Source organism: Megalops cyprinoides, chromosome 12 (genome assembly GCF_013368585.1).
Source record: "Megalops cyprinoides isolate fMegCyp1 chromosome 12, fMegCyp1.pri, whole genome shotgun sequence".
Taxonomy (NCBI): domain Eukaryota; kingdom Metazoa; phylum Chordata; class Actinopteri; order Elopiformes; family Megalopidae; genus Megalops; species Megalops cyprinoides.
Window position 1 is genome coordinate 10067291 of NC_050594.1, and position 25751 is coordinate 10093041.

Sequence of the window (25751 nt, forward strand, 5' to 3'; positions counted from 1 at the left end):
CTGGACTGTTGACCGCTACTCAATAGGACAGTGACGCAAATACGTAAACATATTCGGTTACGAAGACCATCTTTTCGGTGAAGAATGAAAACAGCCGAGGTAAGAGGTGACCTGTCCGCTCGGTTCACCTGAGACTACCGCTCTTAACTCCGTAAATCCACCTTAAAAACAGACGCTCAGCCTCCTCCGCCGTAATTGAGAAGAGGCCACACCTTGCGTCAGCTCCTATTGGACTGAATCTATCTGTTTTTTTCCAATTGGCTAGGGCTCGTCCATTGAATTCCCCCCTCCAGTTCTACTTTGTCAATTTATGCGCCTTCATTGAAACCTTTCTCAGGGCTACCAACTTTACAGCCGGTTTTTAACACATCGAGAGGCACTCGGACAAGGAAAGAGACTCCGGCGGTTCGGAAAAAAATCACTGGAAGAGGAATTTGTCATCGCTGTGGATGTTCTGGTAGTTTGGGTGCGATCCGCCAAGTTGAAGGAGAGTGTACACGGGCAGTTTCCTGCAGCACAAACCGAAGGACTGCACAAGGAGCGATCCCACAAATAGAAAGGAACTGGACTAGGCTAGCAGGCTAATTCACTGGGAGCTGGTTTTTCTGTGTTTTGATTCCGATATAGCCTGGGCAGGAGCAGCGTAGCCTATATCCAGCAATGGTTTTCCTGAAACAATTTCGTCAGAGTTTTCTATTCTGAAGTTTTCTCACCTTGGTTGAGAAGGCATTTTTAAAGCAACTGGCAAAATAACCATTCAAGGAATAGTATTGATTTTTAAAGGGAGTTTAAAATGCCCGACCAGATTACAGTGTCGGAATTCGTCGCCGAAACAAATGAAGACTATAAGGCGCCCACTGCCTCAAACTTCACCACTCGGATGGCTCATTGTAGGAACACGGTAGCCGCTCTGGAAGAGGTGAGTTTCTCTCAGTGCGACAGTCTGGGAACCCTGCTTCTTCCTGCTAAATAATCTGCATCAACCACGGGAGGTTGTGTAGTAACGAAAGAAAAGCAGTTCATCAAACAAGTGCACAGATCGATGCAAACCGCGCATCCCCGCACAGGTTTGCGTATCTACGGGCTACCCAAGTGATCTGTTATAATACTCCGTTTTGAATATGGGATTTTCCCTTCTTAAATCGTTTACGTTAGCCATTCACACCCAAGTTGTGCTGGATATGCCTACATTACCGCAAAGCAGGAGTACTGGAAAAACCGCCCTTTGTTGACATGTTGCTTCAAGATTGCAACAGTATAAACACTAAAGATCGGAGCGGATTAGCAAGATATTTTGCTAACTTATTTTGTTTAGGTAGTATGATAGCTTTACGCATGGGTAGCCAAGTAACGCCTCTGTTACAAAATCATTTTCTCCTGTGTGAAGGACTTATTCTGTACACAACTGCTTAATGCAGAAGAAATCATTACGTACAGTAGGTGTAGCTCGCTGATCTAAATTCAGTAGCTACAGTTGGGAAGGTAGCTAGCTACCTGCCTGCTTTTCACAGCCATTCTTTGTCTTTCTAACTGCATCTGGAAAGGCTTTACAATGATGGCCCCTCACTGATTATTACAGTATTTGGCAATAATCAGCAAAATATCCCACAGACGTGGCGATCCTGTTCACTTGCACTAATAAATAGTAAGGGAAAATACTTCCGCTTTGTTCAATGAAAGCTTTCCAAGCTTAAACCTGCTGTAATCCTTTCTGCGCCGACGGCTACGGGGAGTTGAACCTCGCCCTGTCAAACCATATAAATAGCTTTCCCCCATCCTTGCCGGTACTGTAGTGCCAGTTCCACGTGCTATTCACTTGATTCCATTCATCTTTTCAGAGCAGTGCTTTTAAATTAAGGTTTATAACGAGTTTTTTTTTTTTTTTTTTTTTACTCATGGCCGTTATGCACTACTGAGGGTTTGGCTGGTGTATTCAAGGGTAATCCTGAGTGAGGAGAGGAATTGGGTTTTGAATAATGTTATCTGTAATTAAAGTTTTATATTCTGATATTGCCGATTTTCTGCCCCAGAGATACAATATTGGCACCAGTATTAATAGAAACATGGCCAACCATATATAGCTAGGCTAATAGCATAGAGTTGCCATAGGACAGTAGGTATTGTAGATGTATCTTCATCCGATTCTATTAGTCTCGTGCATTGTAAGCTCCCTAAGGCTATTTACGGTGCCAATTAGACTATACTCTAGGAAGCAGGCCTAATGTTATCTATTAGTGTTTTACTTAAATCTAACTTCTCGCCGTTTCTGTGCAGCCTAGTTGTAGAGAGGACCGTGGTGTTTTATATGTTCTGATCGGAATTATGCAGCTATAGTTTGCTTATTGGAATACTGTAGGGCAAATTGGTTTGTCTTGTGTTCAGATGGAATCAGACTAAACCTGTCACCTGCTACAAACATTCTACTTGCCTGTAAAGTGTGGAACATGGTGTATTTGAAATAGGGAGAATTTTGATTTCACCTTCCTTTGTTCCTTTGGTTAATTTTTAAATGTTATGCAATGGGTCGTTTTATTTATTACTTTACTGGAAAACTTTTTTTCCCTGTTGAAATTACTTTGCTTTGAAAGCAAAACAATGTCGTATCGATTCACCAATCTTACGCAACAGAATCGAATAATTTTAATCGATTTCCGAATCAGATTATCTGATACACTGCAAATGAGCCCACACAAGCCCGACATACTGCGTTAAATTGCTTTTAGTTTTGAAATAGCTGGACGTTAATGTACTTATCGAACATCTCTGAGCCTCGCCCAGCTCCGTGGATGGCGGTGGCAGGGTTTGATGGACTGTGAGAGCGATCTGTGCTGGGCTCAGTACGGCCCAGACGAGCTGGCCATCTGTTCACCGTGGAGCTTGTTGGTGAGGGCTCGGCCGCAGCGTGTTACGTGTGAAACGCCAGCCCGCTCGCTGTGCGAGGCTGACAGGTCCCAAACTCTCAACAGGAACTGACGGCCCGCATTTTGGTTGGCACTTTGCTTTGTTTTGCATATTGTGCTATTTTCCCAGGCCTTCACCCGCGTCGTCATCAACTGTAAGATACTGCAGCCGGGAAACGCTTGCGTTTTCTGGAGGGTGTCCTGGTTGTGACGTTGTTGTGGTCCCTTGTGACGGGGGAGGGCCAGCTGCCCGGACGCGGCCGGAGCCCTAAACCGCGCAGAGCAGCCCCGATCCGGGAAAATATGCGGCCGGACTGGTTCTTCTAACTGCGACCTCTTCGGCACAGAAAACACAGGGGCGATTGTTGCGAGGGAAAAGTCCCGCGTCTGTTGGACCAATTAAACGGCGAAACTTTGGAAGCGAATGCTTCCACACTTCCACATATTGTGTTGTGGCAGCTGCCCCAAATTAGGTCTGCCCACCGTATTAAGCGTGTGCACGTGACGTGTGTCTTGGACAGGACGCGGTGGGGTTCGAACCTGCCTCGTGCTCGGCTTTGGATCCCTGGTTTGTGTACAGAAATGTGTCTCAGCATCTGAATTATTAAGGGTTCAGTAAAAGTGTTCACTGAGGTGTAGAGACCTTCTCTGGCTCAGGTTCTTAGCTGTTTGTTGTTGGGTTTTTTTTTAAAGGGGTTGCTTCACTAACTCCTCATGAACCGTTTGCAATTCACTGGCAGTTCTGCTCTACTATTGTGTGACCAGGCTTAAAGGAAAGCGTCATTGTGTGATTGGATGAAATTTCCAGTGTCAAATCTTATAACGCGCCCAGGTTTGTCACCTTCAGAGGTGAAAGGTCAGAGTTGTTTTAAATACAGGAGAATATCAGTACCTAAGCCCCACCCACCTGATCAGATCCCCACCAGCACCTGTCAGTTACCAGCATTACAGCGCAGTAAATGAGGAGGTAGATGCTGGTGACACTGCTGAGCTGATGCAGTTCCTCACCACATGTGCTGTTATGAATCACCAAATATGGTACTTCTGTGAGAAAACGAAACCCAGGCTCGAGTTTTTTGGTTGGATTCTCTTAACTTTTATAAATCACTGATAAATTGGTGTGGCCAATTGAAAGCTTACCCAAGAGGTTCATTTTCAAGTCCGTAGCGACTATTTTCCTGTATACATGTATACATTTATTTCAAATTCCGAACAAAGGTTATGATTTAAACATTTCTGTGCTTCAGAGAACACCCCTGGGTGCTCTTTAATGTAGACCAGAGAGCACTTGGGGGGGAAAAAATGTTCTCAAATGATAACAAAGATCAGAACTGGAACTGCAATGACAAAATTTTGTTTACATCATCCAACATTCTGTTTCTTCAAGGAAGGAATCCTAAATCATTGTTATTATTTATATATATTTTTCCAAGTATAAGGAGCAGATGTTTTTTCCCCCTTGGCTTGGCTGCCACAACCTCAGCCCCAGTGGCCAGGTTTGGCAATGTGATCACACATGGCTAGCATTCTAAAAGGCACACTGTTTTGAGTGGTGGGTCACTGAGAGAGCATTCACTGTATCCCTACATGTGTCCTTGAACAGTGTGGTGTACTGTCAGTACCTTGCACTCTGCGTTTTGTGAATATCAGATTACCACAGAGAGCCGAGTCTGAAAAACAACACAGGAAGGGAGAAAAAAAATGCCTCCAAGCGAATCTGTCAGCCTCAAAATGCTAAGTCACCACAAGGGGTGAGAGCTGTCATGTTTTTTTTTTTTTTCTTTTTTTTCTGGTGCCTATTCCTCGATGTTATTTTTGGCCCGCTAGCGTCAGACTGCTTTCACCTGCTCCTCCAGGTGCTGCTGGCCCGTGTCTGAGGGCTAGCTGAATGCCCAGGCCGTCCCCTCTTCAGAAATGAAGTGGGTCTGGAGTGACACGTGGTTCGGCTAAGTCGCTGCTTGTGAGTGATGCACGGCGGAGAGCAGCTGCTGGTGTAAGAGATTAATCCTCAGAAGGTTGTGATTAGGAGCAAATCTCAGACTGAGCAAAGAGGGTGAGATCGCAGGGCTGAGAGATTGAGAAATGACAGTAATCTTAAGTGATGCTGTTCAGATGACAAAATCTTGGGCGGCGGACGGGTTAATAGTAACTTAGGCCATATTGTGGCTGAAAAGGTGGCCTCTACATGCATCTTGAGGACGGAGGACTGAAATGTATTTTGAGCAAATTGCATGTTGAAGATGGAGAGATAGACCTCTCTCACAGGGTTTAATGGCTACTCTGTTCCGTGATTACTCCTGTGTAAGCAACCAATTATGGGTCCACATAAATGTAATTAGGGTTGAGGTAGTAAAGCTGCTGTTTGTTTGACCTTGTGAAACACAACAGGCATGTGGTTTAATGACTGTAGTCCTTCCTCCATTGGAGTTAATATTGATTGAGCCCGTCATCACTCTCATTGCTCCGCTGGTTGGATCTCGGATCTGCGCTGCGTTCTAGACAGTACATAGAATGTGCGCTTGGGGATATCTGGTCGCCAAGTCTTTTGGCAAAAGAGAACCCTGCTAAAAATGTTTACATTTTGATGTGTTTTAAGATGAACGACAGGGCATTCTGAAAGCCGGGGAATTCCATTATACTGAATGGAGAAATAAAAAATGGTGTTGAAAAAAGCAGATTTTTGTACATATTACTCTAGGATCACTTGAAGACATCAGGTGTCTAGCAGAAACATATTATGAGTGTGGCAATGTGAGATTTGGGCCTCCTCTGAGTGAAAAGCAAGGCTTGGCTATTTCAGCAAGTCATCCACCATTTGAAAGGATTTGTTTGTCTTTGCAAGTTTCATTTATTAGTCTGGCCTTTTCAAACCCCTCTAAAAACCCACAAACATTAGTTGCAGTAGCATTTTTTTGAAAAACAGAACAACCACAGTCGCTGAAGGTCTGTTTCTTTGTTTGGTAAGCCCCTCTTGCCCTATACAAACTCTTGAAATCAGCTGAAAAGGACAACTCATCCACTGACTCATCGTACCATTGTAACTGACAGGGTAGAACCTAGCGTGCCGCAGCAGCAGAAATGGCAATGAGACACGGTTAGCGCACCGTGCCCCACACGAGACACCATTTGGCCTCTTGTGTTCGCCTCAGAGAGTGATGTCACAGTTGGTGACGCCCACACCGTGCTGCTTCCCGTTGCGCTTTCCGGGGGTCCCATCTTTCAGAGCCGTCTCCTCTGCTGTGTGTCATAAATGATCTTCAGCAGCTCTGAGTAAGCACATCTCTACCCGCGGAGATGGAGCTATGGAAACTCACAGTGGGGGGGGGGCTTTGTATGTGGAATGCATGCAAATGAGGAAGCACCGCCCCAGAGCATAAATGCAGTAAAAAGTAGCAGGCGCAAGGGTTGATCTTCTCCCATCATTATGGCCTTATTATGAGGTTATTTTTTCAATCGCTGTGTCATGCCCGAGGCTGCTAGCTGGAAAACGATCCAGTAATGTACCACTTTATTGGTATCATTCGGCCTGTAGAATTTAGTCATCTCGAACTTGAGACTAACCTCAGAATTTCTGCAGAAAAGCCTGTAGGTATTTGACAGTGAAGCTAAGGCAAAGTGTTCATTTGGACATGCTCACCCACGGCTCTTGAAAGGTGGTGGCAGTAAAAGGCTTGGTACATGCAGCCAGCCAGGAACAGAAAAAAGGTTAAGTTTGACGGTGATCGATAGGCTTCGCTCCGCTGCTCGATGTATCGCTCCTTCTCCAGGCTTGGCACAAACAGAGCGAAGCGTTTCTTGGTGGCAGCTCTTGTTTCCCTCTTCTCTAATAGCCGTTGTTCAATTACAAATCCACTTTGCAACCGTGGCAGGCTTTTCAGGCCAGTTACATTTATATTGCTGGATAGCCGGCCAAGCATGCTTTGGTTTTGGACAAACCACACGGCAACATAAATAAAAAGCCCTGTAGGACAATGCGCAGCGTAGGGTCAGACTAACGGCCGCTCTGAGACTCAGAACGGGAAAAACACAGACTCAGCTGACTTTTAGCACTCGGCAACAATCGGCCTTCAAGGGTGTCGGTGGGGCCGACCGTGGACTGACACAGGCACAGAGCGCTTTGGGGTGGAGGGAGGGGAGGGGGTGACAAAGCAAACGGTAATGTTGCGCTTCGCCACTGTTGTGTGCACAGTGGAGCGGTGGTGATGAGGCCGAGGGAGGCGTTTGCGAGCTGTCGGGAGGGTTGCCCGAGCCCCTGCTGCAGACTCAGCCCTTTCTTTCACAGGGAGCACCCCCCCCCCCCGTCAGCAAGGGCTTAAACCAACCCCACGGTGCAGCTGGGATGGCTCAGCTGAAGGATCTGTGTTTGGGGGGCGGAGTCGCATTCATGCCCCAGCCCTCACCGCTGCCCGTCTCCCTCCTAGTGGACGTCACAGGTATTTTATTTTAGGCCAACCAAGGCAGCCTGGGTCCCCCCGTCCCCCCAACATTTTAATTGGAGCAAAACCAAATTCCGCCCGCGCTCGGCATTCCGGAATGCGTGCCCTCCGATGGGCGCGAGTGGGCGTGGGGATTAGCGGGAGATATCGGCGGGAATCTGGGTGGTATTCCTGGCATCTGGAGCAGCTGCTGGCAGCGGGGGCCGCTCAGTGCCACGTGGGGCTCCCCGTGGGGAAGTGGCGTCCTCAGAACGGGCATTTCCAAACTTTCCGAGCCTCCGAGCCCGCTCAGCGAGTGGATTTATTTCACTGTGACTCACCTCTTTTGTGTACAGTCATGCTGTGATATATCAGAATAATAGCGTTTGCTTGCAACGGTTTGTTTACGAGAGCCATTGACTGTGACGTTGTTTGTTTCCATCCCAGAGCGGCGTGGTGCGTGCGGTTTTGGGGGGCGGGGCCGTGTGTGAGCCTGCAAGGCCGCTGACTGGCTGCTCGGGTAGAAATTACCCTGCAGTGGTGCTGGAATCCCAGCAAGCTTGGCAAATCGCACAGGAGGGGGGCGGTGGCGGGGGTGGGGCCTGTGGAGGATGCCATCCGCTGCGTCGGAAAGCTGCGATGTTCCCCGGACCCCACGAACGTGGCCCATCAGGATGGGAAAGGCACGTGACCCCGGGTGACCCCTCGGCCCGGTGACATGGCGGCTGCCGCCCCCACCATTGGGCGCGGGAACGTTCTGGCCGTGTAGGCGGGCAGCTGTGCGCGGGAACAGGTGCGAGGGGGAGAGAGTTTTAACAGGTGCTCGTAAAAGAGGGGATTAGGCGCTCCAGAGTCGTCCTGAGCTAACCGTCTCGGCTCTCAGTGCTGCAAGCTGCCGGCGTTGCAGGGGTCACCTCGGTCTCTCCCTCTCTCCAGGAGGAGATTATTGTGTTTACTTATCGGAATTGAAATGGTTCCGCTGGCAGGTCCTCCACTCCCCCCCCCCCCCCCCCCATCCTGAATGATCCACCCCCAGGGTGCCAGACCGAATGCAGGGGATGAGTGGTTAATTGTCTGTCACTCCCCCTCCCCTCCCCACCACCCCTCCTCGAAACTGGCGTGGCTGCATGCCATTTGGTCTCTCTGAGTCATTTAACCCCTTAACGGCTGTGATTTTTATGTTTGTATTACCAGATGCTTTTGTTTTAGCTGCAGTGTTACTCCATGTTAGAAGTGGACAGGTGCATCTTAGAGAGTGGGAATGGAGTCGTTGACTTGGAGAAAGCTTTCAGATTGGTTTACTTGGCACACAAGACCATGCCTTGATTGAAAACAGAAGTATCTCTCAGTAGTCATTGAACATGTGTGTCCAATTGATGTTGTTTTTTGGAAAATGGTAAAGTTGTTTAGTTAGGACAGAGGAATTAGAGGCTGATTTACAACCAAGGAAGCATGCTTCTGACTAAACACTTTTCCTGGATTTGATCCAAGCATCCAAGGTGCCTTTCTTCTGTACAGACTCTGAGGACATATTCATATCTTTTTGTGTGTTGGCGATGCATCTTATCTTACAAGGGTCGTAAAGAAGTTAATACCTTTCTGTCAAAATGCACTGACCTTAAGAGGCTTCAGAAGCACTTTTCAGGACATTTTACTCAGAGAGCAGCTTGCTTACACGGTGGGGAGGGAGGTGTGTCAGGGGCAGGCTGCTGTTAGGCTAGATTTTGGGGTTCTGGGGAAGTGGCAGAATGCTGCTTAAAGGCCGCCCATTCAAGCAGGGACTGTCGTGAAACATTGCCTGCTTCGATGAGGAGGTCACGCCCTCCCGGGGGATGCTGGGACGCAGGGTGCAGGGGTGAAGCAGGGAGACCCCTTTAATTGGGGGCGGGGTGCGAGGCGTTGATCAGGAGAGGTCAGGAGAGGGCTGGCCTTTGTCCGGCTTTTCAGCACTCATTAATGTGCTAGCTGGTGTACCGCGGCCACCGCAGTTCGCCTGGGACCCGCTCTTTTTTTTTCTTCTTACGGGCATTGTTTGCCGGCGAGCGGCGCCTCCTTAATGAACTCCGTCATTGATTTTTTTTTTTTGTCTCCTTTGAGGATCAAAGGGCTGCCTTGAGGTTTCGATGTAACTGTGCTGAAATGCTGAGTTTTTCCTGAAGAAAAGGAGATGGCACAGGTCCAGGTCTGGCCGTTTGACGGGTCAGTTTGATCCTCACTGAGGGGAAATTTCACCCCACTCTGATCCAGGGCTAAGCTGCACATTTTGGACATGAGCATTATAAATTGACTTACATATTGACAGCCTCTCATCTACATGCTGTTTTGTTGTACTGAAATACTAATAAAAACTGACTAACTGTCAGGGATACTTTTGGATTGGATAGTCTTTATTGTCCCCGAGGGGCAATTTGGTTTGCAAACAGTAGTCAACACAACCAACATACATCATAAAAATAAATAAAATATGAATAAATAAAGAGCATAAATACATATGACATACAGTAGATTGTCGTCATATTAAAAATGCTATTAAGAACTTTCTTCCCACTCTTTATTCAGCAAATTCAAACGGTCTTTAAGAAGTGTCCTGCAGTAAAAAGCGCTACCTCTCGGAAAAAAATATTTCTTGTCACTTTTTCATTTCCTGTTTTGTTGCCTCATTTCCACCCTCTCCTTAGGTTTTATATTCCTTGATTCCACCAGCGTGGATCTGAAAGGTTTCCAGGACATCTTCAAATCCTCAAAAGTTCACATAAAACTGAAGAGATGAACTCCCACGAAGCTTAAGCTAGTGAAGTTTTTTTTGTTTCTTTTTCTTTCTACTTGAAAAGGAAAATCCGGTGGAGAGAGAGAGTGAGAGAGAGGAGAGAGAGAGAGAGAAAGCTGAGAAATGGCAGCTGTTCTGTGACTCCGGCGACGGCTCTATTTTTAACACGGCTGAATTTTTAATGTCTCCTTGGAGCGCTGCAGACGCTGATCTGCGGCGGCTCCTCCCCTCGGGCGGACCTTGTCCGGCGGACCCTGAGAACGCATTTCGGCCAGGTGGGCACCCTGCCACGGGGGTCTCATGTCGTCCGAACACCTCCTGTGAGCTTTCGGTCAGAGCTCTCCCCTCATTTAAAGGGCAACTTGGAGGCCTTCTCTGAAGTTATCTGCGCTCTACCTCTCGGTTATATCTTGTATAGCATTTAACTGACTTTCAAATTAGTGTTGGGTGTTTGAGAATGAGCCTCCAGGGCTGGATGCAGTAAGCACACACCCAGTCAGTAGCCTCCACACAACTTACCTAAGATGCCTGGCACTGCCAACCAAGCACTTTTACTGGGTTTGTTTTTGCTATGAGTGATTAGCTATAAAATAGTCGTCCCTGCCGTGCAGTCCTCTCCTGTTTGTGTGTGGTGCTTTGCCAGTGCAGTGCTCCCTGTTAGACACACATTTGGTCTTCATTTCCCCTTACCAGGCCTATGATGAATTTTCATTGGTTCCCTGCTGTTTATGAACTGCGTGGTGCACTCCTGAGCACTAATCAAATGCTGACGAACTCAGACCGACGCGTCTCCCCCACGTTGCTGTGGAGAGAGCTTGGCTTCCCGGTGGATGTTGTATTATTTCTCATTAATGGGGTATGCGGTACTGAAGTGCCTGAAAACTGAAGAGCAGAGTTCTCTGAACCCCCTCTTTGAGATGAGGCATTTTGCAAATGGAAGATTGTACTGTTGTCCAGTGCTGGGGCATGGTTTACTCCTACCTACAGAGTCCTGTTCCTGCAACCTTACTGGCTGGTTTTTGTGGTGGGTGGTGCCCTGTTGGTCTTTACAGCACCCACAGACTCAGAGCAGGGCTGTGGGTTTTATTACAGAGAGGATGTAGAGGGGCTCTCACACTTGAGGAGTAAATCTGGGGAGCCATGATGTTTCATCTCTGCAAGCAGCTGTTTCTGTTGGATCCCACAGGTTAGGAACAATGCCAGTGAACAAACAGGAATATATGAGCCAAGTTGACATGTGGGACCACTCAGACACGCATACACACACACACACACACACACACACACACACACACACACACACACACACACTCAGACAGATAAGTGCACACCCACATGCTGTGGGGCAGGTTTGTGTGGTCAGACGCAGTAGTGTCCTTCATGCACAGTGGCTCTTACCAGAGGGAAGTCAGGCTTTTCTTTGAAGTGGTCGTTGTGGGGTCAGGGGGTCGCCCTGACGACCAGTCATTGGTCTTAACAGGAAGTTGATCTGTGTGCCAATGAAGGGGAAAGGAAAAATGCTGGAGAGCAGGGGCCTGCAGCCTTTCTCTCTGCAAGCACACTATCTCACAGTGTAATGGCCTCCATTAAATACTCCCCAAAGTGTGGTTATTAGGTCCGGCAGGTAGCTGGTGTTCTCAGTGCCACACTTAGTACCTGCTGTCCTCCCAGAAGAGGCAAGAGCTGGAGAAGCCTTGTCCTTATTGTGTTCCTGTTTTAATTCATCACATTGGCGTCTGTTTAAGTGTGCATGGGTTTGACTTCAGTCAGACCACCATGCAAAGCAGGCCTTAAGCAGGCTCACACAGGTCACAGGTGTGTGTGTGTGTGTGTGTGTGTTTGTTTATGTGAAAGGGTGTGTAAGTGTAAGAGGCCAAATCAAATGAGCTGAAGCTTCATTTGTAATTCTGACAATGAACAGCTTAAGGACAGGCTGTGTGGTCTGCATTATTTCAAATGAAACCGCTGGCCCTCCAGGTGTAAAGTGGCAGTTTGTGGTTGCCAGGTGATTGTAGCTCACCTCTGACTGGAATTGCTTTTCTTTTTTTGTCATGCTAAGAGCAGAGCAGTCCTGTGGACAGAGGCGGGGCCTTTCATGGGGCGTGGCCTCATAGGGCAGATGTGGGCGTGGCCTCACAGGGCAGACATGGGCGTGGTCTTGCAAGAGTGTGGTTTCACGGGGTGGACAAAAGTGTAGCTTCATGAGGTGTGAGGTCTTGCAGGGCAGGCAAAAGGTGTGGCCTCATATGGGCTATGGCCTTGCAGGGAGGAGAGAGGCGTGGCCTCGCAAGGTGGATAGAGGCATGGTCTTGCAGGTGGGATGGAGATGTGGGCTAAGAGTGTGGATAGGCAGAACCAGAATGCCTCAATGCACGCCTACAGAAGTCTCAGGCCTTAAAGCTGCAGAGGAGGCAAAGCATATGTTTAAGTGAGAAGCAGTTTTCCCCTCCTGTTTTTTTTTCCTAGGAAAATGAGGTGATAAAGTGCCCCCCCCCCCCCCCCCCATCAAGTAATGTTGCGCTCTGTGTTTGTGTGGGGAGGAAGAGTCATGGTCGGTGTTGCTGTTGGTGCCTTACTGGGTGCCAAATTGCAAGTGGTAAAAAGTACTGCAGAACAAACAGCAGATGTCTTCACACTCTGATACCACCAGAAACTGGCTTGGAATTCCTGTGGAACTCTCTCGGAATCCTCTCAGAATTCTTTTGGGATCTGGAACTTTGCCCTGTGGTTCCACTGCAAGTTGGAAACCCTTTTAATGTTTCAGATTATCGAACCCACTGTGTCCTACGGGGGTTAAAATAAGAGTCCTGTTTTGAGTGGCAACCACTTTGTTATGGGTCTCACCGTCACTCAAAGTTGCTTTGAGTGTCAGACAACTGGGTTACGTTGCTAAAGAAGTCCCATCTCCTCAGCTCCCTGTATGAGGATGTTCTGAAGATGCTGCGTTTGCAGAGGCTTTCATGGCTGTGATCAAAGGCTCGTCTTATGCTGTGCTTGTGAGGAAGTGCAGGCTGTCTGAAAGCCAGCCACAGAACAGACATTCTTCATGCATGTGCAGAACACATGGCTGATGCAGGATCTCTGTGATCGTCTGAGCGGTGCAGACTGCATTTAGTAGGGTGTTGGGGGGTGTAGTGTGTGTGTGTGTGTGTGTGTGTGTGTGTGTGTGTGTGTGTGTGCGCGTGTGTGTGTGCGCGTGTGTGTGTGCGTGTGTGTGTGTGCGTGTGTGCGTGTGTGTGCGTGTGTGTGCGTGTGTGTGTGTGTGTGCGTGTGTGTGTGTGCGTGTGTGTGTGAGCGTGTGTGTGTGAGCGTGTGTGTGTGTGAGTGTGTGTGTGTGAACGTGTGTGTGTGAGAGCGAGAGAGAAAGGGAGTGTGTGTGTGTCTCAGTCTTTCAGTGTGTACACGTGTAGACGACTGTGTGTGTTTGTGTGAGAGTGTGTGTATGAGTCTGCGTGTGATTGTGTGTGACTGAATTTGTGTGTGTGTGTGTGTGTGTGTATTGGTTTCAGAGCAGACTGTCACCTGACTGCACACTGCCATGAGTGAGAAAGGAAGCTGCGCTGTCTGTCACCATTTGGCCATTTTTTCTCCATCTCTTCCCTGGTCTGGGCCTCTGCCCGCTCTGACTGCTTTGTGCCACCATCGTTCTGAGGAACACTCACAATGTGTCACGCTGAAAGATACTAGAACACTGAGGAGGTGAGAGTCTGATTCATTATGACCCGTCACCCACATCGGTGACTGGTAAAACCACGAGAGGTTTGGCTGTGTTGTGGTCTCCGAAGTGTGTGAGGGCAGTGTTTGTGGAAAAACACCTTGTCCTGACCGATGGTGTGAAAAGACCAGGTTCAAACGCAGGGCAACAGAGGATTGGGGAGGGGGGGCTGGGGGTTTAATGACTGGGAACACATTTTACAACCCCCATTTTTCTGTCTGAGTAACCCCCACGTATTAAATGCAGGTTAAACCACGTCGCACAATCCTGTTGCCAGAGAGACAAAGACCTGCAGATTTCTGTCAGAGCCTCATCAGTCAGCACTGAGCTGTGGGGAAAAAACATTACCCCCACAATTTCGCAGTAACTAGCTAGACCAGTTTAAGCTGTGCAGGTGTTTGTGTTTGTAGAGGTACACAAAGGTGCCTCTTGTGCCTGATCATGTTATTTATTTGCTTGCCAGGTGCCTGTATCCAGGGCAACCTGAATAGCCTAACATTCTAATTCCAACCGTTCACACAGCTAGATTTATTTTTACAGAAGCAGTTAAAGTTAAGTGCCTAAAAAGGGCGCACAGCAATGCGCCGTGCGGGAACTGAACCCGCAACCTCTGGTTTTTGGTGCCCCGCCCCGATCCGCTATGCTCAGGCACGGGACCTTCCGGAGCGGCCCTGCAGCGGAGCTGCACAGATGCCGAGAGGCTGCACGTTGCTGCTTGCCTGAGAGGGATTTACCGCCGTGATGTCAGCGTGGGAACGCTGCAGCTCAGCCGTGTTTCACAGAGCGCAGGAACTCTCTGTCCTCACCGGCACCGAACGCTGTGCTGTAATACACGGAGCACGCGCTCCCGCCCCAGCCGCTGCGCCCAGGACTGTGGGTTTTATTTAACTTATTCATTATTTATTTATTCATTTAATTATTTTTGTTTTTCCGTAAAGCGCAACATCTGGTGTTGGAGCGCAGCGCGAGCTGGATCGTAACCAGCGTCTTTCCGGAATGAACCGGATAATCGAGCATCCCAGACCGCAGCGTCGCCTGTCAGCTTGGCCTGATGTCAGAACGTGCTGTTGATTTTTGCCTGGTGTGACTGGGGGGTTGGATTGGGTGGATTTGTGTGCGCGTGTATAAGCATGTGTGTGTGTGCATTTTTTTGTGTGTGTAATAAGGTGACACCAGACGGTGGCCAGACGTGTGCTTTGTTGTTGACCCCCCTCCCCATTGCCACCCCCCCCCAATCCACAGACCCATAATCCACTGCAGCTCAGCAAGTGTGTGTGTGTGTGTGTGTGTGTGTGTGTGTGTGAGGTACGTAGAGCACAGACCCTCACAGCTGCTGTGTTCTCACAGAGGGGGGGGGCTGAGGTCATCACCCAGACATGCTGTCATCAAATTGTTCCTTAGCGACAACAATGGGGGAGGGGCCACCCAGATGCTCTTGCAAGCAGTCATCCTAAAAAAGAAAGGAAAAAAAAAAAACGGTGTGACTAACTCAGCACATTTTTTGCTAGATTATTAGGCGAGTTTTAGTTTTTCTAATGGGGCACTTCAAGGTCAGGCTGGTGGCTTTCCAATGTGAGAGAATTAAAATGGTTCAGTGTTGTTTCTGAGCTGTTGCTTCTGTGCTGTTTGTGCTGTATCAAGGTCTTAACTGATTGCAAAATCAAACATCACTTCATGGTGTGTGTGTGTGTGTGTGTGTGTGTGTAGCTGGCTCCTCCAGAGCCAGACCCTGCCCCCTGCGCTGTGTTACACAGAATATTGACAGGCATACAGACAAATCATGGTGTGCAATCATAATGATGTCATAATGCATAACATCGTGCTGTAGGTATCACGATGGAAATGCCATCCTGCTGCTAAACTGAGGCCCCCCTCCACCGCCAGATCTGTTCAGGAAATTTGCCATCAGTGGTGAAAACTATGGGCTGTTTTTGTGAGTACTTTCGACTCCGGGACATGATGTAAAGTGGTTGACATTGGCAGAGAGGTGGAGTCTCAGGGCAATAAAGGGGATGTAGGATTAATTGTAAAGTTGGACAGCATTCAACATAACAGTTGACATAACAGCTCCATAGAAGAAAACCGTGCCCAAGTAAGGGCGAGTTAAGTTCCCCAGATGGTCCTGTTATTGTTACAGATATAGGAATATTTTAATATTCTCCTAAACACAACAGAAAAGCTGTTTTAAGCTCATTAAATATAAATGTTCATCCCCCTCGTTTTTATTGTTTGAAAGACGTGGGGTAATGTGGGGTGAGTGCTTTAAGTATTAGACCTGTCGCTCAGCCTTAAGCTGCTGGTAGACAGCAGATGTGGGGACTTCATTGCATTGTCTTGTGGTAATAGCTAGAGTGTTAGGGTGGTGTTTGGCTGATTGCTAGGGTTTTATATGAGAATCTTTTACTTGTACTTTTACCCACTAAGATTTTTTTCGTACTTGATTAACGGATTTGAACACGGGATTTTTAAGGCGGTCACCATGGCAACAAAGAATTCGAAAAGGGAAAACGACTTGCAGCTTTTTCCCCTCCGATCATCTGTTCACTGATTCCAAATAAAAGGTGACATTTTCTGAACTCCTGTTTGTGTTTAGTAATTATTTTCCGGCCGCTGTTTTCATCCAACGAGCAAAATATACACAGGAATAAAAACTGCCAGCTTCTCTTTTTTGGTAGCTCGCATCGTCTGCCCGTTTAGGTTGACGGTTCAGGGGAAAAACCGAAGCTCCCGTTTTTCCGCCGGCCGGACCCGTGGGATTGATCTCTGCCGGCGTGTTGCGTCCCGGCGGAGAAGCAGCCGCACAGGGAGTATCGGGTGATGCTGTCGCCGTGGTGACGCCCTCGGTGGCCGTACCAGGCCGTGCACCATCACATTCCCTCTCTGATTCATTCATTCCTCTCAGCCTGAAACCAGTGCATTTAATGAAAAGGTTTTCTTTTTTATGTGGTTTTTAACACCTCCTACATGTCACTTATATTAACTGAAAGTGCAGAAGGTTAGGCCAGAAGTTACAAGTCAGAGTTTTGTGTTGTTTTAGATATCATTTATGTGTGTGTATAATATATATAAAATATACTTGCATGTCACTTTCAGAGTACATCTGAGCCAACACAGGATTGTGGGTGAAAATGATTAAAATGTTGACCCACTCTCTGAACTTTCCATGTCCATGATTTGACATAAACATAGTTAAGCCACGTATGCCTGGAGATTACAGTAAAACAAAGGATTTACATCTCCAGAAACAAATGCCAATGCTTGTGACCTCCAGCACCAAAGTCAGGGACTAGGCTCGAGTGGATAATTGTTTTTCTAATACCTTTCTGTACACGTTATCTCATTTTGCCAATCCCACCCCACTCTCCTCTTTAGTCTGTTCATGAGTATGGAAGTGCATTTAACGTCCATCTTATTGAAGATGAAAGGTTTCTGGAAAACGATCCGCTCATGTACTGTAAAATTATCCCCAGGGGAAGGCGTTTAGCAGGTCATGCGTTCTTTCACCTGTGAATCTTCATAGGCCAGCTGGAGCCGTAGTCCATTAATAAAGCCATTTCTCACAAATTGAAGAACTTCATTTGTTATCAGTGCCTTTACTTGTATATTAACTACCCATGTTAAAATAATTTGAAAACTACCATAGTCCTTTGGGATTTGGTTCGTAACCTTTTCATCTCCGAAAAAATCCCTCTCACGTCTTTGTGTTTCTGGAGCTCCGCTCTGTCTCCATAGTATCGATTGCTTTTGGGGGAGAAAAATGTTGCAGTCATTGGCAGATTGCCACAGAGGCATTTCAGAAGCATCTTTCTTCTAACGCATTAACCCAGCTTTAACAAGTTAATGTTGATGGTGTATTACCTGTAGTGCCTGTTGTAGTTGTAATTTTAATACTTTTATACACGTGTATGTATTTTGTAGGTTTTTTGCTAGCTGTGAGCAATCATGTTAGGCGCAACAACAACTTCTTTTATTACTCTGTATAGTGAAAAATAAATATTCTGTGACTGTGTCTAACGTTTAAGTTAAGGATTTGGATAGGGAAAGCTTATCTTGAGTCAGTGTTCAAGACATCTCTCTCTGAAGCGAATGGCATGCTCTCACGTAGCAGAATTTGACCTTATAGAAATCAATTCCATGGGATCATTAGCACCACTTATCTAAGCGATTACAGGTGCTCACTAGCAATAAATGAAATGGCATGGTTTTTTTCTGTTGGCCTGTGTGTGTGTGTGTGTGTGTGTGTGTGTGTGTGTGTGTGTGTGTGTGTGTGTGTGTGTGTGTGTGTGTGTGTGTGTGTGTGTATGGGGGGGGTATACAATGTAGGGGAAACACACACACTCTCAATGGCCCTCACACAGCTGATTTATATTATTCTCAGTGCTGAATGTCCAAACATACCTGTTCCTTATTTCCTCATCCATCCATCCCTCCTGGGTATCTGGGCCAGAGCGTATCCAGGCTGGGCTTTGGCTCAGAGCAATGTTGCCAACACCAAAGTAAAGTCTCCAGGCTGTCTCTGCACTGCCTTCCACTTTTTGCAGGCAAATGTCACTAGGCACTAGGTTATCCAGAGAAAAATATAGCTTGTTTTCATGGGCCTTCCCTTCATTTTTGGGCAGTCTGGTGTGATAAACTCCGGTGTTGTTTAAGTCCACATTCATTTCTGTGTGTAAACAGTACACATCGTTGGGACACTGTAAAAAGCCTCTGTAAAGTGGAGACAAAAACGACAGGTTGGCAGGACTGTCTCTGAGCACACAGGCCACAGTGCACTGCAGCGAGGCCCAGTGCCTGAGGACCGGGCTACGCTGCTGTGGTTTATGGCCCTGTCTCCACCAGCTGGAATTCCCACAGCGACGGCGTGACCCTGACGGCACTCTCCCGAGTGAAAGGCTGCGCCAAGGCGTGACAGTATTTGATTGGTGGTTGCGGTCAGCGGCCGGCGGAGCTGGCTGCCCTGCGGTCGATCCCAGCCGCTCCAAACATGCGCTGCACCGTTGCCATTTTCAAATAGAGGAGAAAAATGTTTGTTTGTAAGATCAGCTACAAACCACTGATTGTGCAGATTATCGCCTAAATGTTGGCGGTTTTTTAAGCGGGGCGAGTCCAAACACAACCATCAGGGTGGACCTTGATCCTCCGCCAGTGAGCCCAGCTGTGCGTGATGATTCTGCTAGCAGTGTTGCATGAGAAGATGTCAAATGCATTTTGAGAACATTAAAGTATTGTTGTGGAGACAGGTGACAAGTGGACCAATCTTCAACTGCATGCAGAGGAAGTCTAAGTTTTTCTTTTTTTTTTTTTTTTTTTTCTTCAAAACTTCAAAGCTCTCACAGCCTTGTGATGCCATAAAAGTTTAAGTAAGTTTTGCACAATATTTTCCCTCACTCTGATCTCTGATATTGTAATATGCATGAATGCCATTCTGCAAGGGAGAAACGCAGTCCCACCACAGGCCCTCAGTCACTCCAGACACCCCAGCTCCATGTACCATCGGTACAAATGCAGTGAAAGACAAATGAAAGCTGTAGGCTGGCCTGGTTGACCGCACTCCCGCCCTATTGGCCATGGAGCCCAAGTGCAAAAAAAAAAAACAAAGCTGTGTGGGATGTTCTGTCCTTGTTCGCTGAACAGAAGGAAATGAGCTTGTTTGAATTTCCAGGCCTGTCATTGGCTGCCTTTAGTCCATACTGTGGCGAACACCATCTGCTTCTTGGTTCGCCAGTAATGGCTGTTTGCATCGAATTGCGTTATTTATGCATTTAATTGATCTCGTCCAAAGAGCCGTGCACATTAACAGGCCATCAGTGGAACAGACAGTGGATGTGAGAAGCTGTACTGGGCAGATGGCTTCCCGTGCCTGTGAGTGAGTGAGACACTCACTCTCCGCTGCTCTCCACTGCCATAGCAGGTGAACTTCAGAGAACTTCAGAGATAGTGAGTCAGTTCTATCTGAAACTAATTGAGAAAGCCCTGGAATGTGTGTTTGGTTGGACAGACCAAGGATTAACTGTATGAATGAGCCTGGAAGGGGCACTGGTTTCCACGTCTTAACTGTGACTGATTGGTGCAATGCACATTCATAATAACTTCTCACTTGGCATGGCCTAAGCGGGATTTGACCCCACACAAGGCCAGGACACCTCAATTTGGCCAAACCGTAACTAGGTCAGCTCTATCCCCACCAGCACCCTGGTCCAGCTAACTGGCTCTGTTGCTTCCTCCAACAGTTCTTCTACAGGTTGGCCTGTAGACTGGCCTCATACCTGCTTCTGTGCTCCATACTCTGATTCCATCTCTGGACACCTGAGCATTGTGACAAACCACACCCCCCCTCCTACAAGCAATCTGGAGTCAACAATTAAGCAAGTTTGTTCTGTTTGTCAGAAACGATTAAGTGTTCCAGGACCCCAACTTTGCCTGAAGGGGGTGGGGTTGGCAGAGAGATTTGAGAGGAAGGGAAAAATCAATGCAGGGCCCATTGCTGAGCATATTTCAAATTCCTCGAGTCACGGCTACACAAGGGAGCGGGAGCCATCAGCGGGAATGCTTTCAGGGACATTAGCACTAAGTACCTTTCAGGGGGAAGGGTGAAATTTCTACTGTAATGGAAGAGGATCTTTTAGCTGTTCTAATGGGAAAAGAGGGGGGATAGGTTTCAGCCCAAGGCAATGATGTAGTAATGAAGCACCTTCTTAGATTCCAAATGCATTGTACTGGGAGAAACTCAGAGGGAGGGATTACAGTTTAAAGAGAAGCCTTAAACAAAAAGGCTTTTAACCGACCCTGACTGGCAGGGTGAAACTCCTTCAATTAAAATGCCATCCCGCTTTGAGTGTTTCAGTGCTACTTGTCCGTATCCACTAAGCTAGCCGTTACAAGGCTAATTCATAAATGCCTGGTGCAGCCCAGACACTTTCCCTGGGTTTTTATTTTCAGAAGCAGGAGTGCTTCCTGTTTTTCCATGTCCCGATTATTAGGTGGGAATTATTTCTGTGTGAAAGTCTATTTGTGTGTTAAGTATGACCTTCAAATCAGTGTCCACTGCGGACACGGAAATGCCTGATGTGAATCTGAAAGGTGCGGAATGGAAATACTACCTTGGGTTATTGTGTGTTGCTGACTGAGGCTGACAGGACAATTAGAAAGCACTTTCCTGTTTCACTGCAAAGCGCATTCTGTCCTATGATGTGGGGACACAAACTGCTCACAGAGACACTGTAAATGAGTGCTGTGTAAGTTTACTGGTTGATGGTTACAACCTTATTGGGTTGTATTTTTACATTTACTTTAAAGGCTTTCAATTTGGCAGTGGATTTGAGAATAAAACAGCCTGTGTGATGTATATTAAAAAAAAAAAAAGAAAAGTTCTGAATCACATTAATGAGATTTGTCCTGGTCGGCCGTCTTTCAGGCTGTTCTTCTGTGCAAACCGCAGTGCTGCTGGCCTGAGCTCATCTCCAGAGGTCTTTGCTTTTAATCATCCGTCAGCCCCGGCAGACTGGCTTTCCTCCGCGAGCGGGAGTTCTCTTTCTGCTTAAAATAAAAGCACGGTTAACGCAGTGGCTTTTGTGATTTGTGAGTCATGCGACGACTGAAGACCAGCAACCAGCCGGTGACTCACTCACTCTACCTCTCTACCTTGCTCTCAGTGAGAGTCACAGACCCAGGGTCCCTGGGAGATGTACAGCGTGGATGCACCAATTCTTCTCTTGCACTACTTCTTAATGTTAAGAAGTAATATCTGTAGACAATATAGATGAATTCAGTCTGATAATAGTGATGGCACACCCCTGTGTGGGACTGTAGACTCGGCAGACTCATTTTGCTGTATCACCATATACAGTATATTTAGATTGTGTGTGTGTGTGTGTGTGTGTGTGTGTGTGTGTGTAGTGGGTTCTTCATGGGTTTATCAGGAAGGACTCGTCTTTCTCATATAGTACATTACATTGCATTACTGGCATTTAGCAAACACTCTTATCCAGAGCAACTTGCTTCAGTTACAGGTTTTTACATTGTTATCCATTTTATACAGCTGGATATTTACTGAGACAATTGTGGGTTAAGTACCTTGCCCAAGGGTACAGCAGCAGTGCTCCCCTGGGGAATCAAACCTGCAACCTTTCAGTTACGTGCTGCTCCTTAACCACTATGCTACACTGCGGCCCTCATATAGTAAGTCACATACTGATGGGATTCAGAGCTCTTTTTTTCTGATGCTAATGGCACTGATGTGAAGAGTGCAACGCGAGGCCCCATACTGTAGATTTAGGTCAGATTTGTACATTAGAGCTTGCATTGTTTGTGTGTAGCCATGCCTTCGCTAAATCACCCTAGCCTGAACACTGTACATTTCACAGCTGGGATTCGAATTGCAAATTACTTAACAAATGTTAGTGCAAATTTAGCTGCAAAGTAAACCCCCCCCCTCCTTTTTTTCTTGTATGGCAACGTCATGAAACTTCAGAAAATGCTTGAGAAGAGAGGTTTTCATCTGCTTAGAACTTAAGTACTGAACAAAATCTTACACTTAGCACATATACTCAGCTTTGTAGGTGTCTCTTGAGGAGGGGTGTCCTGTCTGCCACAACATGCCATGCCAGTTTGAACATGGTGGGAGAATGCATCAGTCCTGGTGCTGTGAGCGAATCTGTCAGGTTCATTCTCAGAATTCTCAGTCAAAGTCACGACAATAAAAGATGTAACACATAAAAGTGGATCCTGCCTGTTCGTCATCATGGTGTAAGCAACATTTTGTTTGCTATGGAAGGCATCAAAGTTACTGTGAAATTCTCCAGAATTGGTGTCACAGGTGTATTGTTGTCATGGATACAGCTCCCTACTGCATAAACCTACTGGTAATGTGAGCTCCATCCTGTCATGGGAATCTGATATGCACATTGTACTTTCAGTGCCTCTAAATTATACATAATATTTTACCTTGTAATAATTCTGCTTATGTATCATTTAATATTAATTTAACTGACTGAATTGAATTGCAGTGGCAAGCTTCAGGCTGTAGGTGCTAAAAGGTTAGCAGCTTATAATTGAAACTTTACTTATTATTAAAATTCTAAGATGTTTCCCAATAGCAAAAAGTCATGTTTCACAGCTTAATAGGTGTCAGTCTGGCACTTCAGGAGAGCCCGGATCTCCTCGGGAGCTTACTTTGCCGCGGAGAGTGACGGAGATTGCGTCTGCTGCCGCTGCTGCGCGGGAAAGCAGCGAGCTCGCGGAGTCAGATGGAGATGATGAATGTTCGTCTTTCATTAACACGACCCGTCCGCGCTGTCGCTGCGTCTTTTTCTCCCCCTGAGGACATAACGGCAGATCGCGCAGATGACAAATAACAATTCTGTCACTGCTTATGAGCGGTTCCTTTCATCTCTGCAGTGGCCTTTTTTTGCGGTAAAAGTTGCTGCGCGTAAAATGCCAATTGGACGAAACTGGCGTCCGGGCCGTGCTAAGCGGAGGCTGTAACCCCGGGCGACGGTTCAGCAGCTCTCATTGGCGGGTCTCGGGGGGTCAAGGTCAGGTTAGAGTGAGCTCCATCCCCCGGTTCCTCTGAAAGGGAACGTTCAGCGCAGTGTTGCCTAGGCTACTGCTTAAAGAAGATTTGTGAAGAATTGCAATTTTTTTAACGCTTTCCATCCCATTTACTTTTACTGATTTGATCTGAGAATTCTTCCCTGTTTGATCTTCCTGTGAGGTTTGTAGTGGTGGTAGGCTTGTGTCTCAGCTTGAACGGGTAACCACGGATATTTATACGTAAAAGAAAAAAAAAAGTCATTTACTCCTGGGTTAAACTTTGGATTGAGTGTTCAGGAATATTTAAAATAAACACCCTTTCTTTTTCTCGGCCTCCTAGCCCGAGCAGGGAGTGTAGGCGGGGTCGGGGAGTGAACAGAGCGTCTCTCTCACAAGCCTGCTCTGCAGCAGAATATGAATAAGCACATTGTGCGGCCCTGAAAGCCGTCTGAAACATAATACACAGCGAAAACAGGACGCAGATCAGGTCCAAGATACGTACACCTAGCGGGCGACAGAGTGTGAGGGGAGGAATGTTGTTTTTAAAAAGCTTTCATTTTTTAATAAAACATGATGGAGGAATGTCCTCTTGTACAGAGAAAGGCACACGGCCGCGGTGCCTAGGCTTCTCTTGTTTGTCTGACTGGGGTGAGGTGAAATCAAACAGAGCCGGCGCTTTGGGGTTTGTTTTTGGTCTAAGGGGAAAGAGAACGGTGTGTGGGCCGGTGTGGCTCGGGCGGGCGGAGCGCACTGTGGAACGGACTTGTTCTCCTTTTGTACAGTACTCTCTCTGCTGAGGTTCCCCCACGTCACTGAAATCAGTTTGTAAAGTACAGTAAAACAGCTCTGAGCTGCGTTCAAGATGGGTGAGTGAAGACCAGTGTCTGTGAGAACTGGTGTGTCTGAGAGAGGTCTGTGTGTATATGCATGCATGTGTATGTCTCCCTTTGTCTCTCTTTTTCTCTCATTGTATGTATGTATGTGTGTGTGTGTGTGTGTGTGTGTGTTTGTGGGTATTTTCGGTGCCCCGATCTCCAGAGTCTCTCTGTTTTATAGACGAGCTCCGCAGCCGTGGTGCTGCATGCGTGGCTTCCTCATTTCTTCCAGAGTAGAGCCCCGTTCCTGCCTATTTTTAGAAGCGTCCTGAATAATGAATCACCTGCAGATGGAGGGAAGTCAGCCCCCCCCCCACCAGAACTCAGATGCACCTGCTGTCACATAAACGGGCAGGAAAACATGTGGACGGGGAGCAGGGGGTTAGTGAGGACAAACTCTGGTTCACAGATACCCCTTTGTAATGTACAGATGTGCATTATACCACCTTTCTAACTGTACAGTTGGACCCAAACAGGTGCACATATCCCTTTTCCACTGTAGGGCTAGAACCAGGCTGGATTATTATACCCCTTTCACACTGTAGAGCGGGAGCCAAACTCTCTCAGTATACCCCTTTTCCACTTTAGAGATGGAACCAGGTGGCTCATTACACCCCTTTTCCACTGTAGAGCTACATATAGACTAATTGAATCTATTAATTCATATCTAATTGAGTCTAACTTGAGTTAAATTAATTTGAATTCCGGAAATAGGTTGATTAGCGTTGGAACACTTAAACTAGGAAAAGAGTTCAGTCGAATGTTCAAAGCGCTCACACACTCATGCACTCACACATGTGGCCTCTTGGTAAATGCTTAGTATATCTATCCATACGGATGTTGAACAGTGGTTAACCCCCCCTCTGTGCCCCCCCCCCCCCTCCTCCTCCAGGCCTTGGACGTGGACCGCAGTGTCCTGTACAAGATGAAGAAGTCAGTCAAGGCCATCTACACCTCTGGTCTGGGTGAGTGATCTTATAATCCTCTCAATCCTCCTTTGCTTTGCAGATTAGAGGCCCCGAGGGCAGCTTGATTTAACACCACCTCCCTTTGGGAGCATGCAGGGGTTAGAGGTCACAACATGAAGGGACAGTCAGACTTACAACACACATTACTGAGGTACCACAGAGATCTTCCTGTGGCCCTTCTCCTCTCTGTCCTTCCTTATGTAGGAGGTTCCCTGAGTGAGTGAGTGAGCATGAGTGAGCATTACTATGCTAACTATCCATGTTTTGTTTTTGATAACAGCCCTTCAAAAATGTTCGTAATGAGCCAGCATATCAGTGCACTTGTAGTCTCACCAGTGGCAGACAGGAATTTCAGTGTAAACTGCGCAGAGCTGAATATCTGGCACCACAGATAACCTAAATACAGACCAGTTTTAAAGCCCCTCCCCCAGCAGGGAGGAGCCAGTGAAAGAGGTGGTTGAGGGAAGAATTCGGAGTGCGTGCGTTCCATTAATGAACTGAAGAAAGAGTCAGTGGGAGGTGGAAGAAAACATTGACGTTGAGAGGGAGGAGGGGCAGAAATGTATTGAAAGACATAAAT

The 25751-nt window shown here is 47.1% G+C and overlaps 1 protein-coding gene across 2 annotated transcripts in view; it reads left to right on the plus strand.

The window, feature by feature from the left end:
• Nucleotides 1-271: 271 nt before the first annotated feature.
• asap2a (ArfGAP with SH3 domain, ankyrin repeat and PH domain 2a) overlaps nt 272-25751 on the plus strand; it is a 66265-nt gene continuing 40785 nt past the window's right edge. For both annotated transcript variants that reach the window (XM_036541637.1, XM_036541638.1), the window contains exons 1-2: nt 272-919; nt 25096-25168. In XM_036541637.1, coding sequence (XP_036397530.1) covers nt 794-919; nt 25096-25168 — 199 coding nt within the window. In that variant the 5' untranslated portion in view covers nt 272-793. The remainder of the gene's footprint in view (nt 920-25095; nt 25169-25751) is intronic.